General features: G+C 48.4%; 1 protein-coding gene across 2 annotated transcripts; it reads right to left on the bottom strand.

Annotated features, from left to right (window-relative positions):
* Positions 1-3750: 3750 nt before the first annotated feature.
* LOC144736732 (ORM1-like protein 3) lies at positions 3751-19317 on the bottom strand. Of its 2 annotated transcripts, none has more exons than XM_078619371.1 (4): positions 18970-19317; positions 13297-13558; positions 8546-8697; positions 3751-7235 (listed from the first exon to the last, which is right to left on the bottom strand). In XM_078619371.1, exons 2-4 carry the CDS (start codon positions 13468-13470, stop codon positions 7100-7102), a joined length of 462 nt encoding a protein of 153 aa, XP_078475497.1. In that variant the 5' UTR covers positions 13471-13558; positions 18970-19317; the 3' UTR covers positions 3751-7099. The 2 variants fall into 2 exon arrangements, with proteins under 2 accessions (XP_078475497.1, XP_078475496.1); XM_078619370.1 differs by having other exon boundaries at positions 18998-19317.
* Between the last annotated feature and the right edge of the window lie 1191 nt (positions 19318-20508).

Below are 20508 nucleotides of genomic sequence, written 5' to 3'. Positions count from 1 at the left end.
TCGGAGAAAAATCCACGCGACCACGGGGAGAGAGAGAGAGAAACGCAAATTCCAAATATACAGCAGGCGTCAGGGTCAGGATCAAACCAACGACCTCATCTATACCAGGCGAGGTAGTTAACATCTCGCCACCGTATAAACTGGTGAGTGTTGGGGGCTGCTGGTGTATCGTATATGGGGCGCCAATAAATGACGTCACGCGAATTTGGACGATTCATGACCCCCCCCCTCGTCCCACGGCATCACAAAAAGTCAGACCCCCCCCCCCCTCAAATATGACGTCACAAAGCTCTGCCCCCCCCCCAAAGTTAAAACATGCTTCAAATCGCTTGAAACTATTGTCATTGTAGTGCGTATGTAATGTGGCGCTGCACTCTGATGTTGTAGGAGAAAACATTTATTTAAAATCCTATTTAATTAAGTAGAACATGTTAAAGTTGCGCATTTTGATGTGACGTCACATTTCTCACCCCCCCCCCCCTCGTCACACATTGTCACAAATGTCTGACCCCCCCCCCCCCCAATAGGTGCGTGACGTCATTTATGGACAGCCCCTATGGTGAGGTTGACGAGTTGTGTCTAGCATGACTCCAGTCATAAAACAGGCTTCCCGCTAGTTATTTCTCAACCCAGTGCTTGGACGTGCACCCACAGGGGCTTACTGTAGCACGTGCCGATAGAATCTTCACTTCATTTCTGCACGAGCTGGAACATTTGCCTTGTCATGGCCACCATTTATGTGGGCGGAAAAATTGCCGTTCGCAAGATTACACACCTACGTCCCGAGATTACCGCGCCGGCCAGCTACGCAGCTCAGACACCGTTTCCCAGTACTCGTAGATGTTGTCACTTGTGGGTGGCACGTTTGTACTGGGATCAGGCTATGGGGTCGTGGGGGTATAACAAAAACGCTGGTCAGTCCACCCTTCAGTGGTTCACGCCTCAGCATGCTCTGTTATGAGTCTGCAGGTCATGGTATAGCGCTACACCACCACCACACTGCTCAAGTGTGCCCTGGATCAATGGCCAGCAACCCTTACACCCTCCTCTCAATTTCCACAAGAAACAAAGCAAAGCCTCGAAAGTGACGGACCAAAACGGACACGGCATGCGCCTGGCCACCGACTACGAGACAAGGAACTGCGAATCATTGAGGTTCAACACCCGTGGCCTGAGATCCAACATCGGAGAACTCGCACTCTTGTGCAAGGAGAAGGAACCCACCGTTGTCATCGTGGTATAAACATGCCTGGATCCATCTGTTTAAGACGGAGCTGACTACATTGCAATGCCCGGTTACACCATGTGCTGCTGAAGAGATAGAGCTGCCTCATCCGAAGGGGCCATTGCAGTTTACAGCGTACAAGGAACTGCCATCTATCATGACTCCCAAAGAGATCCAACAGACATTGGACTTATGTGGCACATTCACATCACGTTCCCAGAAGCTACTCATCAGAGTCACGTACAGACCACCTGTTGCTAACAATGACATATTTGACTACCCGGACACAAACCCTGTCAAGAATGACAGACTTCGATGGACATTCCATCATGCAGGTGGGAGACCTCAATTTCCATCATGAAGACTGGGCTGGTAGCCGAACAACACAACTCTCCTGGCCGCCGAGCTCTACAGTTTTCACACTGCTTGGGCCTCCCAACAGATTGTTGAATTTACAACAAGAGGTGACCAAATCCTGGACCTCGTCATGACTGACCTTCCTGTCATATCTACTACGCTTGCCCACCTGGGTACCTCAGACCATAACCCAGTCTTTGTAAAGCTCGGCTGTCCCTGCGTACACAGACAAGCCCAACAAGATGAAAGTGTGGTAATACAACAAAGCCGACGATTGGGGAATAAGCGGCTTAATCGTCGTTACAGAGTGGTCAAGAGGCGAGGTCACTAACCTCATCTGTAATACTATGGAGCTGCTATACATCTCCAGCAAAAAAGTCACAAAAATCCCGGAGATAAGGCATGGACGGGTTTGACGAGAAGTGCAGGAGAGCTACAGGAAAAAGCAACGCCTCTTCTGCCAGCTAAAAAAAAACCAACACTGCCGTCAACAAGCTGAAATTTGCCCAAGCAAGACACTCCTACAACCAGGCTGAGAATCAGGCTAGAAGGAACTACAACATGAAGCTCAAGAAGGAGCTTACTGATAAGACCTTAACTAGTAAGAATTGGTGGAGGCTCGTAAAATCCCACTCCGCGGTCCATATCTCTTCTCCATCTTCATTTACGACCTGGTCGATGCCTGCGAGAACCCAGCTGTACATCTACACTGACGTCTCAACCCTCGACACTCCAATAAGATCACTTGCAAAAAGCTACACGGCGGCAGTGAGCCTGAACCAGGAATGTGACATCTGGCCAGACAAATGGAAGATATGTTTGGGTGGTTTACCTTTCTTGTACTTTGCACTATCGTGTTTTTGTACCTTTTGTTGTTGTAAAGTTCTTACCCGCCCTCTAATGGACATCTGTGAAAAAGAGCTTTATAGCTCATCGGATTCCTCCTGCTGTATACATTAATATATTCTGATTCTGTCAGCTAAGCATCAACCAACATGCTCGAGATCCTCGGTGCTAACATTGACAGCAAGTCGACATTGGTCAAAACATCTCACCAACATCTCCTTCAGAGCAGGACAGAGACTGGGTGCACTGAGAAAGGTGGCCAACAAAACTTGACACAGGGGGCCGAGCCAGTCTACAAAACTCGTGTCCCCAGTGTCATGGAGTGCTATATGAACGCCCGACCAACTCACCTAAACCTTGTCGACAACATCCAGAAGAAGGCACTGAAAATAATTGGTGTTGATGAAGCCCACGGCCAGCACACAACTCGTCATCACCGTCGACAAGCTGCTGCTGTCACAATCCCTGGTACAAAACGCACACCAACCATTGCCTCCCCACAGACCTTCAGGCCATGCTACCACCCCCATATGAAAGACGCCGTACCACCCGATTATTCACGAACCTTCCAAGTCACGCCCTTGTTCCCCCAGTTGCCAGAACATTGCTCCCTGGACAGAAGCTCCCTTCTGCTTCACTCTGCTGTCCGGATACATAATTGCCTCCCTGATGAACACATTGTAGGCGAAATCACCGATTCTGGTGTTCAGGCCTTCAAATGCCAAGCTCACACATGGGACATCTCCCAACTTCACCCCACGCTTTGTAGGGATTGAGTCTTTGAGCTGTAGTGAACCAATGATTATGCCGATGAGATGTAGTAAAGACTGATATGGATATTGTTCACAATTGCACCCAATTACAAAAAAGCAATACTCGCAGCTGTAGGTAGCGCAAGCACCGTGCAAGGGCAGGGCACCCACCCCCTTAAGCCTGAGAGACATCTCTAAGGCTTCGTAAGCGTCTCAATGCAGCGGGGACACACGGCTGCGCTGCGGAACGCAGGTGAACGCAGTAGGGACATAAGGCTGCACTGTGGAACGCAGGTGAACGCAGGTGAACGCAGGTGAACGCAGGTGAACGCAGGTGAACGCAGGTGAACGCAGGTGAACGCAGGTGAACGCAGGTGAACGCAGGTGAACGCAGCTCTCATTGGGAATCGTAATGTTTTGACTGCAGGAGGAATCTGATGAGCAATGAAGATCTTTTTTTGTTTCCCCACAGATGTCCAGTACAGGCACGGGGTCAGCAAAGCCAGCAAGCCAGCCACCAATCCAGGACTCGCGTTCACGAGTCAAGGGCATTTAGGACAAACACACAACCCAGTTTATGCAACGTTTATTTAAAGTAAGCCATGAACCAGAAAAGTATTCACCATAAACAATATCGATAACAGTAAGGCATTTGGACATCGATCCAGGTACTTGGGCACAGGAGTAAAAATTTTGCTTTTTGTGACAATTTCTACATTGGTAGTAAGCACAGGATTTAAGCAGAAATAAAATAAAAAAATACAGAATTCGGTGTAAATAAATTACTACGACCGTTTCGATAACAAAGTTGGATTCTCAGGATGTCCACCGTGAGTTTCGCGTCAGTCGCTTTGCGAGGCAACGCGGTGAATACAAACATGGGGAAAAGATTTTACACTTCACTTCATTTGTCAAGCAGCATAAAAACTCAAATTGATTTGAATCAACTTATGACGATGCGGGGGGGTTTTTGTTTCTTTTTTTTTGGTCCACGTACAAAACGGAACTCTGGGCGCGTTTTATTCTTTCCGCAGTGCATTTGCAGTCACGCAAAGAGAGCAGAGCGAATTCGTTTTCAATCTGGAACAACCGTCACGCAACAACGCAGCCGGTAATCCCCACCGACGCTTATTTTTCCATTTTTCCCATTTACAAGATAAACCTGAGAGCTTCGATTGCTGTACGTAATGTGTCCCACAAGTAATCAAAGCAACATTTCCGAGTACAAAAAAAAGAATTGTAATCATTTAATGTCGTGGTCCAATTCAACCTGTTCCATTCCTCATGAGCCCCAATGGTCCCTGATGTTAATCACCGGAAGCCTCGGCGAACAGGGTGACTGTATCACACCAGTCCCGACCCGGAGCGAAACGTTTATTTTACGCGACGGCGCTCTGTACGTACGCACATACAAATGTTGAACTTCTTTCGCACCGTACGTAGCCAACCGTGCCAATCACAAGTGTGATGTATGTACGCATGTTGAACTTCTTTTGCAAAGTACCTAGCCAACCATGCAAATTGGAGGTGCGGGAGGGGGGGGATAACAAACCAAACACAAGAAGCAGTTCTGAAGAAATGAGTTTTCAATCTAGATTATTTAAAAGTGGATATCTCCAGTGGCTGTCCTAATATCGAAGCGTCCGCCAACACGTCCGTAGTGCCACGCATTTGTTGTTTCGTCCGCCCACCGAATTGTGAAGTGGATGAATCACGTTACCCTGAGACTTAGATGAAAAGAAGCAGGCGGAGCTTCTTGGCGACTGCACGAAGCGGGTACTGGTGCTATCGTCGTACTTAGCGCTGGCACCTGCCCGCGATCTCGCGTAAAATTCGATTCACGCCGCCAGTTTGTTGCACCGATATCCTTCTCCCTCGCACCTCCAATTGTCACGGTTGGTTACGTACGGTGTAAAAGAAGTTCAACGTACATATAACGCGCATTTTTTTGGCAATAAAAACACGATTTGCCAATGCCTACCGGCACAATGGAGAAAACCGTGACACGTTTGGGCAAGACGTAAATCTGGTGCAAGGCAGGGCTTTACTGGCAACTGCATTCACGCTCACCGGGCCAAGCAGCAGCATCGCGCGAATCAAAGGGCAATTAAAATTTTGCGGAAGCACAAACACTGTTGCATGTCAAACGTGATATTCAAGTGTAACCATCAAGCATTACGTGTGTAAGTGCAGCATATGACATTGTTCACTCGTTGAAGTTATGGGGTTTTTTTATTTAAGGGGCACTTTTATTACAATGATCATATTTTTTCATGAGCCAAACATTCACAATAGATAATTTAAATCTACAATGTGATGATATTCTTTAGTTCTTTCAGTAAAGTCACGTAGATACAAGAAAAATAATAAAAAAGTGAATATTTTTATTTACTTTATTTTTTATTATTATTTTTATATCAACGTGACTTTACCAAAAGAACCAAAGAATATGAATTCCTGCAGTCACGAAAGTTTTAAGTCAAAATACAATGTTCAATTAACCAATGCACCCGCATTGTCAACAGCACCCAGCTGTAGAGGCGACTGTGCCAGGGGTACAGGAGGCTCAGGACTGTGCCAGGGGTGCTAACGCTGCTTTACTCAGCTCCCGGGTTCAAGCTCAAGCTTCTCGTCTGAGGTCAAGTCAACCTTTCATATGCATCCTTTCACAACTTGGCCAGGAAATCGATCGCGGCAAAAATTTGGGTTTCTGAATAAAATCTGCATTTATTGTTGTCATTTATTTTGATAGCTCGACGCATCGATATTAAAGCCGCATTTGAACATATAGGGCGGTACTACACCAGAGCTGTGCCATAAATAAATAAAATCGCAATTACTTTTTTCTTTTCCCTGCACTTCGTGAACCCCGATCAGAAAATCCTACGGGGTGGTGGTGGTGCATCAACATCAGTTCACGTGATGCCGAAGCGGCTGGAAGACGGAAATGTTCGTTAAAATTTGATGTCAGAACTGTTTTAAGAGCAACCGGTTATGTTACGATGCACCGGTACATATACCGCCACATATGATACATTTCGTCAAAAGTTTACAGCGGTTGACATTCGTCACCGGACTCTCCTGAGCCACTGCTTACAAACTCCCATAGCGGGGGCCCTTGCTCACACAAAACTGAACGTCTTGCCCAGCTCCCCACCGCCCCCTTGCACGATCGCACGAAGCGAGAGCCACGTGAAAGTGAACCCCCCCTGGCAAGGTGAGCAGGCTGGGGGGGGGGGCGGAGTGGGGGGCCCTGTCCAGACAGGTTTCGAAAATCTGCAGCGCCAACAAGGGGGCGCTCCGAGAGCCTCGCACCCGAGCCAGAGGACACGCATTGCTACGTGCGTGCTAGCTAGCCATTACACCCCCCCACCCCAGCCCCCCGGGCTCTCCCGAATGCAACATCCAACGCCCGCAACCGTGCACACATGGGCAGCGTGGTGTAGGGGCGCTCCGCGCAAAGTCATATGGCCATATGGCGCGCATTTCCCTTACATGGGCGGAGACCCGAAGCGGGCGGCAAATTTTTACCCCGCCGCAAAACGAATAAAGCCCGCGAACACGCACGTGCACGCACGCGAACACACGCACGCGGAAGGATGCGTGTACAAATTCACACACACACACAAATAAAACCCCTGACGAGGACACAAAAGAGACATGTAGATGCTCGCAACAAAGGGGCAAAATCAGTCTCCAGGGGGAAGACGGGCAGGGGACACCGGGGCAAGTGTGGACGAGCAAAGAACAACACGAGACGCACAGCGAACGTATCGGCGCGCGCACGTATTGTGTCCGCACCACCCCACCCCGTACCCCACCACTGATGAGCGACAATGCCCAGCAACACTTGGTGGCGGAAAAGCAGACGAGGGGTACGCGTGCCAAACCAGCTGGGGCACGCCTCCGCGTCCCCCCTTCAGTACTTGTTGATGCCCAAGAAGCGCACTCCGTGCAGCTGGGGCAGCTTGGGGATGAGGACGCTGAGCAGGGAGACGGTGTTCACCGCAAAGTGAGCCACCTCGTATTTTGTGTAGAAGCTCGCCAGGAAGTACCTGCAAACACAATCGGACGAGCCGCACACCCCCGCCCCCCAACGGCAAAAACAAAAAAAATGTCATTCGCGTGGAGGTTTTGAATTTTAATTACCCCAGCTGCACGGCATCGTGGGAACCGGTATCACTTCCGAGGTGGCGAGCAGCCCGGTAACAAATACAAAAAATTAAAACATCGAATTGCAGAAATCTACATCGAATTGCAAGTTTGAGAACGTGCCCTGACTTTAACACGTGGATTTTTCTCCGGGTCCTCCGTTTATTTCCCCCTCCACATTTAGAAGCAAAGTCACGCATGTTTAGAGTATTTGGCTGCTGCTATAAATTTCCACATGATGATGATAAGCGGCTTCGTGGAGCTATAATTTTGCGATACCCAGGTCACTTCTGAAATATAGCTATATAGCAGCTTAGTGGGCCGCCTTACATGGTAAAATAAAAACAAATATTTAGTGTAAATAGTTGATACTTTCAAAGGTGGAGTGCACCACCACCACAACTCGGCGGCGATTCCCATCAGGTGAGAAGAAGGCAGAGCCCAACTTTAAACCCCCGTTTTAGAGATTTTAACAAGCGTTAGCTTTTTTACATCATGCAGATTGGGTGGAGTTTGTAAATATGAAGAGACCGTTCTGGACCATAGCAAGAACAGAGGCAACACGTAACGTTGAATGCAGTTTATGTAGTTTACGCAAGAGGGTAATTGTGTGAATGTTTATACTAGAACTAATATGGTTACATGGTTAACCGATAGCCTCTAACCGGCCTGTGTGTGATTATATGAAATCTCTGAGCGACAGTTGATGTTTTAGACTCTAGCAGTCCCTCCGTTAATATTTTTGTAATACGTTCCATCAAAACTACTGTTAATCGAAATAATTGTTAAGTTGAATTCATTTATAAGTTGAAAAATAAGCAAACATCACCAAGTCTGCAAGAGAGCCGTTTTTCCACTACCAAAACAGAAACCGTAATGTAAACAAAGCCAGGCGAGGTCTAAACGCTCATAGATGGGCGTCACTGATTGGCTGAGGTCGTGGCTCAGCCTAACTTACGAGCGCTCGGTTTGGCCGATATTGCCCCCCCGCGTGCACAATGTAAACAGGTTAACATAAGTCACAACGTTAACGTCAGTCGTAACCATGGGATCCTATGGGAGGCAAAACGTTAACCGAAAAACCTTCAACTGATGTCACTGTTAATCGAGGGACTACTACTGTACACCCAATAAGGTTACATAGCGAAGTGATGGCCTCTTAAGAGGCCTGCGTGTGATTGTACAAAACTCTCTGGGGGGCTCAAAAACTCACAGGACAATAGGGCTGATGGTGAGGAACTTCCTGGAGGCAGTGTACTGAAAGCCATGGTCCATCTGCTCCCAGTAGGTGAGGAGGCGTGCCCGGCCCTGGTCCGGAGTCTCAAAGGGGGTGCCTTTCAGTGTGTGGAGGAACAAATACATTCCCTGCAACGTGACAAGCACACAGCCACTCCATCATTGTCATTGTCGTGAACAGGTGTGCACCTTCACAAACGTATGGTCAGTTCTTCTATAACGCCACGGTAGTAGCTACACTCCTGAAGAACACCGCGTTATGGAAACAAAAATCCAGTTATGATAACTGATGTAAAGCACGGTCCGCAATAATGCGAGAGATGCACAATGCAGGCCTGAACAAAGACTGAGGTGTGTGGGTAGCGTTTAGAACTATCCAGCAGCATCCCAATGCCTTGTGTGATGCCACGCCGAGGCAGCCGTATGACTACTTATTCCTAATCGCGTGACTTCGTTCCATTCGCTCGATCGCGTTATAGATCCAATTCGCATCCACGTTATGCAAAAATGTGTTCCCCAATACATTAATCGCGTTATACAGTGAGGGAAAAAAGTATTTGATCCCCTGCTGATTTTGTACGTTTGCCCACTGACAAAGAAATGATCAGTCTATAATTTTAATGGTAGGTTTATTTGAACAGTGAGAGACAGAATAACAACAACAAAAATCCAGAAAAACGCATGTCAAAAATGTTATAAATTGATTTGCATTTTTATGAGGGAAATAAGTATTTGACCCCCTCTCAATCAGAAAGATTTCTGGCTCCCAGGTGTCTTTTATACAGGTAACGAGCTGAGATTAGGAGCACACTCTCAGAAGAAATCAATAAATCAGATTCCAAACTCTCCACCATGGCCGAGACCAAAGAGCTCTCCAAGGATGTCAGGGACAAGATTGTAGACATACACAAGGCTGGAATGGGCTACAAGACCATCGCCAGGCAGCTTGGTGAGAAGGCGACAACAGTTGGTGCGATTATTCGCAAATGGAAGAAACACAAAAGAACTGTCAATCTCCCTCGGCCTGGGGGTCCATGCAAGATCTCACCTCGTGGAGTTGCAATGATCATGAGAACGGTGAGGAATCATCCCAGAACTACACGGGAGGATCTTGTCAATGATCTCAAGGTAGCTGGGACCATAGTCACCAAGAAAACAGTTGGTAACACACTACGCCGTGAAGGACTGAAATCCTGCAGCGCCTGCAACGTCCCCCTGCTCAAGAAAGCACATTAAGGTCCTGGAGTGGCCTAGCCAGTCTCCAGACATTAATCCCATAGAAAATTTGTGGAGGGAGCTGAAGGTTCGAGTTGCCCAACGTCAGCCTCGAAACCTTAATGATTTGGAGAAGATTTGCAAAGAGGAGTGGTACAAAATCCCTCCTGAGATGTGTGCAAAGCTGGTGGCCAATTACAAGAAACGTCTGACCTCTATGATTGCAAATAATGGTTTTGCCACCAAATACTGTCATGTCTTGCAGAGGGGTCAAATACTTATTTCCCTCATTAAAATGCAAATCAATTTATAACATTTTTGACATGCGTTTCTCTGGATTTTTTGTTGTTATTCTGTCTCGCACTGTTCAAATAAACCTACCATTAAAATTATAGACTGATAATTTCTTTGTCAGTGAGCAAACGTACAAAATCAGCAGGGGATCAAATACTTTTTTCCCTCACTGCATATCCAATTCGCGTTATGAAAACAACACACATGATAGGGGAATGGACTGCAATTTGTTCATCCTCAGAGATTCAAGACTCCTGCGAAAGGGGAAGATCCTTGCATGGGAATATGGGCTGAATTGCTTGTTCCAGAATAGTTTTCTCAGGGGAGCAGGGAATTTAAGCAGCTGCAGAAAACCCACATGAGAGAATTACAAAGACGGGTTCTCTCTTTTTCTTCGGCTGTCCATCGCAAATGATGATGACTGCGCAGAAGAGCCAGCAGCGGCCCAGCCCTTGAGCAGAAGCATCAGCCGCACTGTGGGAAAGGAGTCGCTGCTCATCTACTGAATGAGATTTGTGTTGTGGCATTGCTGCTGCTGGTGTTGATGATGATAGGGCTTTTGCCCTTTCTTCTTCAACCCTCTTGAACGAGTCGGCGACAGACACTTCACTGCTTACGGTTGGCTGATATTTCCTCCCATGTGTTCCACATTAATATTGGACTCTCATGAGGTGTCTGTTAAAGACATCTTTGGAACACGGTTTTTGGCCACCACAAAAGACAAAGAGATCTCCCCTATAGCTTATAACAGACTGTTGGGGCAAGTGCTGTTAGTGAGCACCTATGAAGGCTGCCATGGCACACGAAGGGGTGGGTGGCCAGCACCACACCCAGCCGCCTTTGTCTCACCAGTAGCAATGTTTGCACACCGCACCAGGTACTAATTTGAGGCTGAGTCGACCTAGGGGAGGCACAGGACCGATTCAGATTATCATCACTGATGTTGGCCGTGAGCGGGAATCGAACTCGGGTTCGTAGCGCAGCGTGCTAACCGCTACGCCACCACACATCTACCCGCTGCACTGCTGCCGCCTCCAAGCCACAGCTCCATCAGCTTTGGTGGAAGTTTAGTAAATCTGCTCGATCCACAGACCCGCACTGGATCACAAGCGTGTATAAACTGCAACCCAGCTTCTAAAACCACTCATGCGAGATGCCTTCAATTCTTCGTGCCATATTCAACGGCTCACTCGCAAAAAGTTAATCCGCAGGTTGATTCAGCCACCTGTCGCAACTCAAACTTGGTTTGGAAAGTCTGCTTTAGAATCTGAGTTGGTCTAGTTTCCGCCCAAAGAAACGCAGCATATGGGTTAAACTTTAAAACTCAAAGCACTTGCTTTGCGACGCATTCTCTTAAAACTATGGAAAAAAAACTGGAAACAATTTAAATTTTTCCAGGTAAGGCCCACTGAACTATATAGCTCTTTTCAGAAGCGACTTGGCTATCATAAATGATAGCTCAACGAAGTGGCTAAATTCTAAATGTGATAAAGAAAAACCGGAGGATGCGGATAAAAATCCATGTGACCACGGGGAGAGAGACACGCAAACTCCAAATAAACAACAGCAGGCGTCAGGTTTTGGATAAAACTCATGACTTCCTGCTACCAGGCGAGGTAGTTAACATCTAATAGCCACCGTGGCACCCTGTTCTCCTGCAGACCCCACATGCGCCACTCCAGTGGACACCGTGTCACAGCACAGGTCTCTCCACCTCGGCCTGCCAAGTGTAACGAGTTCCCAGCTCTGTTTACCTCTTGCATGCTTCAAAGTTTAGTCTCCGATGCATCCTCATTCATCTGAATGGCAGCTACATTTTACATTCTACCTAAACCCAAACTTCATTGCGTTTCACACGTACGTATGTACAAACTGTTCTCCTATAATGCCGGGTGTTTTAATTTTATATTTATCACATTCCTGCGGAGGGAGCTGGTAAGAACGTTGGGTTGCTCGGTCAATGGCGGCGTGGTGTTCCGCAAATATGGCCGACTGTGAGGGCGGGCACAAGCTGGCTTGAGTAGGTTAAACGTAGATCAGGGCACCACGGGGTGACCAGCCCCTCCCCACCCAGCCCCTCCCCACCCTCCCATCCCAGCCCCTCCCCACCCTCCACACCCAGCCCCTCCCCACCCTCCCCTCTCCACCCAGCCCCACCCCTCCCATTGTTGGATGCACGACGGACGGACACAATAATCCCCTGTGGGCTGGTGTAACCAGGAGGTTCCTACCAGTATAATACGATTAATTTATTGGGGAACATATTCTCTTTGGTTCATTCAGAAAAAGTCACGTAAGTAGAAAAATCTAATTAAAAAAATAATATATCACGACGTTTCGATCGCAACACAAGAGGTCATCCTCATGCAGAAAAATTCATCCAGCAGGTCCACTGCTGGATTAATTTAATATATTATGTTTATTTTAATTTTCTTTTTCTACCTACGTGACTTTACCAAAAGAACCAAAAAGTATGGATTCCTGCAGTCACGAAAGCTTCAAATCAAGATTGGGGAACACATTTTTTTATAACACGAATTGGATATAATGCATGGAGTGAACGGAACTTTATCGCGCGAGTAGGAATAATGCTTGTACAGCTGCCTCGACATAGCATCGTCTCACAAGGAATTGGGATGCTGCTGGATGCTTCTATATGCTACCCACGCATGTCAGTCTTTGTTCAGGCTGCATACACATCTCAAGCATTATTGCGGACTGTGCTTTACCCCCTATATTATATATATTATTAATTATAACGCGATTTTCCCATAATGGACTATACACTGAACTTATTTTGCATCGTACGCAGCCAACCGCGCTCATCGGAGGTACGGGCAGGCGGACAGGCAGTGAAGGATGACAAAATAAACACAAAAAGAAAATGTCAACTCAACAAAGTGGTCTTCACACCTGATGAGGCCGAGTTGTATTTACCGGCGAAACATCACGGTACTCGAATTGTAAATATTGTGTGGGTTTACTCTCCAACAAACAATTGGTTAGTGTGGAACTAATCACTAATTGTCACGTTTTGTTTACGTAACAAACCTTGCTAATTGGGCTGCATCGGGTGTGGTTGCGGGTTTGACGACACCATTTATATTCACGCGATCTAACCCATCAAAAAACCTCTATCCGGACATAAAAAGCAGTGGTAAATAAATAAGTTCTCAATCAGCCGGCCCGTAATCATCAGCGGTCCGCGGACCTCCTCACCACGTTGTGGATGACGTTGGTGAGCGTCCACACGACTGGGACGCTGACGAAGGGGATGGAGAGCAGCACGACGTGCAGCAGGAGCACGGCCAGCACGTACGAGAGCCACATGCCGCGGCTGTTCATGACGCGCGTGTTGGGGTTCACCTCGCTGTGCGCCACGCCGACGTTCATCGCGACGGCGGTGGTGGGGCCCCCCAGGGGGGCGCTGGTCGAGCGCTGCTGCCGCCGCTACTGCCGCTGCTGCCGTGCGCCGCTTTCGCTGTCGACGCAGAGCACAGCGATGGCACGGGGAAATGCGGCAAAATGTTACAGCTTCGTACGCGTGTGTGTCTGTTTGTATATGTCATTCCCTCCCTTCTCTACGCTTGCGAAACGTGGACCCCCTAATGGAGCATCTTCGCCGGTTGGAAACATTTAGGCTGGCCTGTCTATGATCCATCCTGGGTTTAACCAGGCTGGATTGTGTGAGGAGCTCACAAATCATTGAAAGATCTGGGCAAAGCCCCCATCGGTGAGCTCCTCCGGCAGGCAAGGCTGCGTTGGCTGGGTCATGTAGCCCGCATGCCCAGCCACCGCATGCCTAAACAGCTTTTGTTCGGCCGGATCGAGGGGGCTAAACGGGCGCGGCACGGGCTAGAGAAGAGATGGAGTGATGTGGTACAGGAGAACGTGGAGCTGAGTGGACTTGCCGATGACTGGTACCAGCGGTGTCAAGATCGGCCTCTGTGGAGGAGGCTCGTGAAGGACGCTACTGGGCAGTTGGAGGCAGTCGCCCTCCAACAACAACAGAGGGCGGAGGAGCGACGCTCACAACAACGAGCGGAGCGCCGGGTGGCTAAAGCACAGCAAGTTGGTACAGTAGGGGGCACAGGTGGTGCATCAGCCAATCATCTTGGTCATCTCGGTCAGTCGACCCGTGACACCTGGGTCTGCCCCGTGACCTCCTGCCAGCGGGCGTTCGACACTTCACGTGGCCTCAAGGTGCACTTGGCCTGGCACAAGCGTCGTGGTGACGTCACCGCCACTTAGTGGCGAATGGCGGTTGTTGTTGTTGATATGTTTGTCTGTGTATGTTGTGTAAGTGTGTTGAACTTCTTTCGCACTGTACGTAGCCAACCGTGCTAATCGGAGGTGCGGGATTAGAATCGCACTGTGCTCGTCATAAAAAAAAACGATCAGTGACGTTTGTCTGTCAGCACCACAACAGAAAATGAATAGCACTCACGGAAGAGGAACGGTGTGGCACAAGGGTGAGCTGAGTTGGCATCAGAGAGCGAGAACACGACGCACAAAATACACAGGGGGTCTTCGATCAAACTTGACGTTTCATTCATCTTCCCCAGGATGTGTGTGTGTGAGTTAGAATGGAATATGTTTAGATAAGCAAAATACCCCGACACGGGTTTGCATTTCAATGGATGGCATCAGCATTGGCGTGGCCTTAAATGAAGTCGACAAAGTAACTGCAGGTAATTTCTTTGGCAGACTTTAGTCGAGTCGAAACAGGTATGGATAAGACTTTTCTGTGATACCACAAACTTTAGATACAGCAGAATCTCGATTATCCGCGCTAATGATGGGGAGGGCGACCGTGGATAATTCAAATTCGCGGATAATCCTAAAATATACATTTTCCGCGGATCTCCATTCCAAAAACCACTGATATAAGCATACATTATCTATAAGTTTATCTGCAATCGCACAGTTTAGTAAATTAAAACTCACAAAATTATCGGATAAATTACTCAAAATGAAGCACAACTGACGATTTCGATTGTTACTCTTCGATTTAGAACGAATACCCACGGTCGATGCGCGTGCTCAGTGTTAACACGTGGCCCACTAAGTGGACAGCAGAAGAGCCACGCCAATCAACATCAAACTCTGCTCACTGTTGTAAAAATATGGCAACTACTGTACTGTAGGGCCGATCACGTGGATTTCGGATTAACCGAAGCACATATTTGTTCGGTTTAAGCACATGACTTGTAATAAACATTTCCAAGAATAATGTGTATAAGTGTTTTTAGATGATTAATTTGGGCTTAAGGGAAAATCCACGAGTTATTTATTCATGTCAAAATCTCAGGTGCACAGTTCATCAGCTAAACCGCACGCGGATAATCGAGTCTACCGTGCGTCAAATTATGTTAACTACAAAAATCACAGGACGCCATTGCGTACAGAACTCACACTTCGGATAATTTTCGGAAGGCCGAAACCCTAACAAGGCCAAGTTAAACCGAAACAGGTGAATATATAAAACTTATATATGAAGATGGTCCTTTCACTTTCACGGCGTCAGGCACTCCCAACAATTCGCCCAGCGTCTCTTTGAGCCGAGCTCGTGGATAGGTCTGCGAGATTTACTGTCAAATTTGGTCCAACTTCACCCATACAAATCGGGCAGAACGCACTCTCAGCCAAGTCGCATTTCAAACACCCATGTGCCCTGCTGTCTGGTTGACCACGACTGTACGGGTGTGTGTTTTTCATCGGTGCGGCTCGCTAACAGCACTTGCCCCAACAGTCTGTGAAGGCAATAAGGGAATCTTTGTTTTGGCTTTGTGTGTTTGCAATCGTTAAATATGATGCCCTTTATCCGGTGAAAAATTACCAAATTTGAGGAAAGCCTCAGCAAGTCGTCTCTAAGACTTTGTTTTAGAAGGGTCCTAGAGGATGGGAATTTCTGGTCAATTGCAATAAGTGGTGCTTCGTGTGAAAGGAAATATAAAATAAAAACCTCACCGCGTGGACACTCAAGAGCTGCCGCACAGACTCAACACAAACCCACAACTGTGCTGCCATCTCCTGGCCAATCGACGTCAACAACACGAGGTTACTATCCAGGCAGTTTGACACATCTCGTTAAAACCAAAAAACAAGGTCAAATAATGTTACGAAGCATCGGAGATATTTTATGCTTGAGTAATGTAAAATATGTTCACGAGCTAAATGCGAATCTTGAGATATCCTGCTGTTGCTAGCCACGCTGAGAAGTTAGTGTCGTGTCGCTTGTTCATCTTGGGTTGCATGGCCACACAGTCGTACCACTGCATTTCATGTATCTGTGTGTCACGAGGTATCTCTGTGAGTTTCTATGGGTTCACTAAATGGTTCAATAGTTTTAGTTCCATGGCCACACAGTGCCACGACTCTGGCTTGTCTGTGACTTGGTCGTAAAATGGGCGTACAGTGTGCGTGTGTGTGTGTTGGATGCCTGTATACGTGTGTGTAACTGTGTGAATGTGTGTAAATGTGTGTAACTGTGTGTGTGTGACTGTGTGTGACTGTGTGTGGGTGTCTGTATGTGACTGTGTGTGTAACTGTGTGAATGTGTGTGTGTGGCTGTGTGGGTGTCTGTGTGTGTAACTGTGTGTGTGTAACTGTGTGTGTGTGGCTATGTGTGTGTGACTGTGTGGGTGTCTGTGTGTGTAACTGTGTGTGTGTAACTGTGTGTGTGGAGAACGGTGGCGCAGTGGTCAGCGCGCGGCGTTACGAACCCAGCGACCCGAGTTGGATTCCCGCTCACGGCCAACACCGGTGACGATGATTATCTGCACCGGTCCTGGGCCTCACCTAATCCGACCCAGCCTCAAATGAGTACCTGGTGCGATGTGTGAACATCGCCGCTAGGGAGACAAAGGCGACCGGGCGTGGTGTTGGCCACCGACCCTCCTCGTGTGCAGTGGCGGCCCTCAAAGGTGCTCGCTAACAGCACTGGCCCAAACAGTCTGTTAAGGCTACACAGGGGATCTTTGTCTTGTTGTGTGTGTGGTGTTCTTCCGCGAATATTCGCGAATCCCGGTCACGGCCGACAACGCCGGTACCTGGTCCTGGACCTCCCCGAGGTCGACTCAGCCTTAAATTTGTACTGGACAGCTGTGCAAAAACACGCTTCTGATTCTGGAGGGGTGTTAAACTAAACCCACTCACTACCCACTCTGGAACCCACTCAACTCTCTGTACCAACTCCTCACTCACCACCAACTCTTCCCTGCTACCCACTCATTATCCACTCTACCCACTCACCGCCAACTCTTCCCTGCTACCCACTCACTATCCACTCGACTGACTCTACCCACTCACCACCAACTCTTCCCTGCTACCCACTCACTATCCACTCTACCCACTCACCACCAACTCTTCCCTGCTACCCACTCAATATCCACTCGACTCACTCTACCCACTCACCACCAACTTCCCTGCTACCCACTCACCGCCAACTCTTCCCTGCTACCCACTCACTATCCACTCGACTGACTCTACCCACTCACCACCAACTCTTCCCTGCTACCCACTCACTATCCACTCTACCCACTCACCACCAACTCTTCCCTGCTACCCACTCACTATCCACTCTACTCACTCTACCCACTCACCACCAACTCTTTCCTGCTACCCACTCAATATCCACTCTACTCACTCTACCCACTCACTATCCACTCACCACCAACTCTTCCCTGCTACCCACTCAATATCCACTCACCACCAACTCTTCCCTACTACCCACTCAATATCCACTCACCGCCAACTCTTCCCTGCTACCCACTCAATATCCACTCACCACCAACTCTTCCCTGCTACCCACTCAATATCCACTCACCGCCAACTCTTCCCTGCTACCCACTCGACTCACTCTACCCACTCACCACCAACTCTTCCCTGCTACCCACTCACTATCCACTCTACTCACTCACCACCAACTCTTCCCTGCTACCCACTCAATATCCACTCTACTCACTCTACCCACTCACTATCCACTCTACCCACTCACCACCAACTCTTCCCTGCTACCCACTCGCCGCCAACTCTTCCCTGCTACCCACTCACTATCCACTCGACTGACTCTACCCACTCACCACCAACTCTTCCCTGCTACCCACTCACTATCCACTCTACCCACTCACCACCAACTCTTCCCTGCTACCCACTCAATATCCACTCGACTCACTCTACCCACTCACCACCAACTCTTCCCTGCTACCCACTCACCGCCAACTCTTCCCTGCTACCCACTCACTATCCACTCGACTGACTCTACCCACTCACCACCAACTCTTCCCTGCTACCCACTCACTATCCACTCTACCCACTCACCACCAACTCTTCCCTGCTACCCACTCACTATCCACTCTACTCACTCTACCCACTCACCACCAACTCTTCCCTGCTACCCACTCAATATCCACTCTACTCACTCTACCCACTCACTATCCACTCACCACCAACTCTTCCCTGCTACCCACTCAATATCCACTCACCACCAACTCTTCCCTGCTACCCACTCAATATCCACTCACCGCCAACTCTTCCCTGCTACCCACTCAATATCCACTCACCACCAACTCTTCCCTGCTACCCACTCAATATCCACTCACCGCCAACTCTTCCCTGCTACCCACTCACTATCCACTCGACTCACTCTACCCACTCACCACCAACTCTTCCCTGCTACCCACTCAATATCCACTCTACCCACTCACTATCCACTCTACCCACTCACCACCAACTCTTCCCTGCTACCCACTCAATATCCACTCTACCCACTCACTATCCACTCTACTCACTCACCACCAACTCTTCCCTGCTACCCACTCACTATCCACTCTACCCACTCACCACCAACTCTTCCCTGCTACCCACTCAATATGCACTCTACCCACTCACCACCAACTCTACCCTTGAACTCGCTCACCGCACTTGGCCCCCCGGCAGCCCGCGTGGGCTACACGGGGGCAGCGTCGTCTCGAGTCGCCGAGTTCGCTGCCGTCACCAGCGCCGGGGGAAGAGTTCCTTTGATGGCGAGAGCGCGAAGGTGCACCTAGCTTGGCACCGTCCCAACCGACTGCTTGCTGTTACGTGGCTGTGCCAAGTGTTGAAGTACAGTGTTTGTTTACTGCTGCTGCTGTTGTTTGCGCCTCACTCTCAACTCCACTTCCCGAATCAATTCGCCAACTTTTCCCCACGCACCTGCTTCACATTTCCCAGCACAGATTGTCCGTGGCTCGCAAAGTCCTCGCGCCCTATTGGTCGCCGCCAACCGCCCCGCCCCCCCTCTGAAATCTATCGGCCAATAGGAAAGCGAACTTGTCGTGAAGCTGACCCCGCCCGAACCGGCGACCAATGGAGATCGCGGCTTATGCAGACTGCGAAATAAAATTATTTGCGGGGGTTGCTTCCGCATTTCTCGCGCGAGCTCTCGCGAGATTTTGGCCCCTCCCCTCCCACCGCGAGGTTTTCGAAGGCTTGGTTCAGCCAGCGGGTTCCGCCCCCAAGTCACCCACGCATCGATTCGATCGATTCTACAGCGCTTTCGGGAGATCCGAGCAATCCGAGAATCGATTCTCAAGAGGAACGAACCCGGCAAGCGGGGGCAAAATTCGCTAATTTCACAGTGGCCTTAACATAAACATCATAATAGGCGACGTTTCGGGCAATGGCCCTTCCTCATAGCGCATTAATATCTCACATTCGTGGTAGGTTATGTATGTGCTATGAAGATGGGTAATTGCCTGAAACGTCGCCTATTAATTTTTCTCATAAGGCCACATACCGGGTATTTGTTACATGGGACCTTTTTGCCACAAATCAAAGTATACAAAAATAAGTTCTACCCTTTCCGGCAACAAAGCAGGTGTTAAGATATTCTTGGTTCTTTCGGTAAAGTCACGTAGAAGGGAAATAATATAAATATAAAACAATAAAAATTCTCACGTTTCGACTGCAACACAAGCAATCATCATCAGGTGTGAAATCCACAGCAAGAAAATTTGAAAAAAGTGGCGGTTTTTCTTGCTGTGGATTTCACACCTGATGATTGCTTGTGTTGCAGTCGAAACGTGAGAATTTGTATTGTTTTATATTTATATTATTTTATTATTTCCCTTCTACGTGACTTTACCGAAAGAACCAAGAATATGAAGCCTTGCAGTCACGAAAGCTTTAAATCAAAAGGTGTTGAGATGTTCAAACGCCAAATACAAACAATTTGCAAGCAATCATGTCTGCGTTAACCACACACCACAAGCACTGTGGCTAATGCGAACCTGATTCTTTCGGTAAAGTCACGTAGGTATAAAATAAATAAATCCCGACGTTTCGATCGCAACACAAGCGGTCCTCCTCAGGCGTAAAAAATATAATCCAGCACTGGAACTGCATAAGCGCCACGCCCCTTTCGGCGGCCGCGATCTCCATTGGTCGCCG

Source organism: Lampetra planeri, chromosome 62, assembly GCF_965212315.1.
Source record: "Lampetra planeri chromosome 62, kcLamPlan1.2.h2, whole genome shotgun sequence".
NCBI lineage: Eukaryota > Metazoa > Chordata > Hyperoartia > Petromyzontiformes > Petromyzontidae > Lampetra > Lampetra planeri.
This window is presented reverse-complemented; position numbering and strand designations above follow the sequence as displayed.

What these genes read in the sequence shown, in the direction of transcription:
- LOC144736732 (XM_078619371.1), bottom strand. Translation starts at nt 13,470, where the DNA reads ATGAACGTCGGCGTGGCGCACAGCGAGGTGAACCCCAACACGCGCGTC. An exon ending in CCAACGTCATCCACAACGTG is followed by an intron (nt 8,698 to 13,296) that starts GTGAGGAGGTCC and finishes GTCACGTTGCAG; the next exon opens with GGAATGTATTTGTTCCTCCA. An exon ending in ACCATCAGCCCTATTGTCCT is followed by an intron (nt 7,236 to 8,545) that starts GTGAGTTTTTGA and finishes TTGTGTTTGCAG; the next exon opens with GTACTTCCTGGCGAGCTTCT.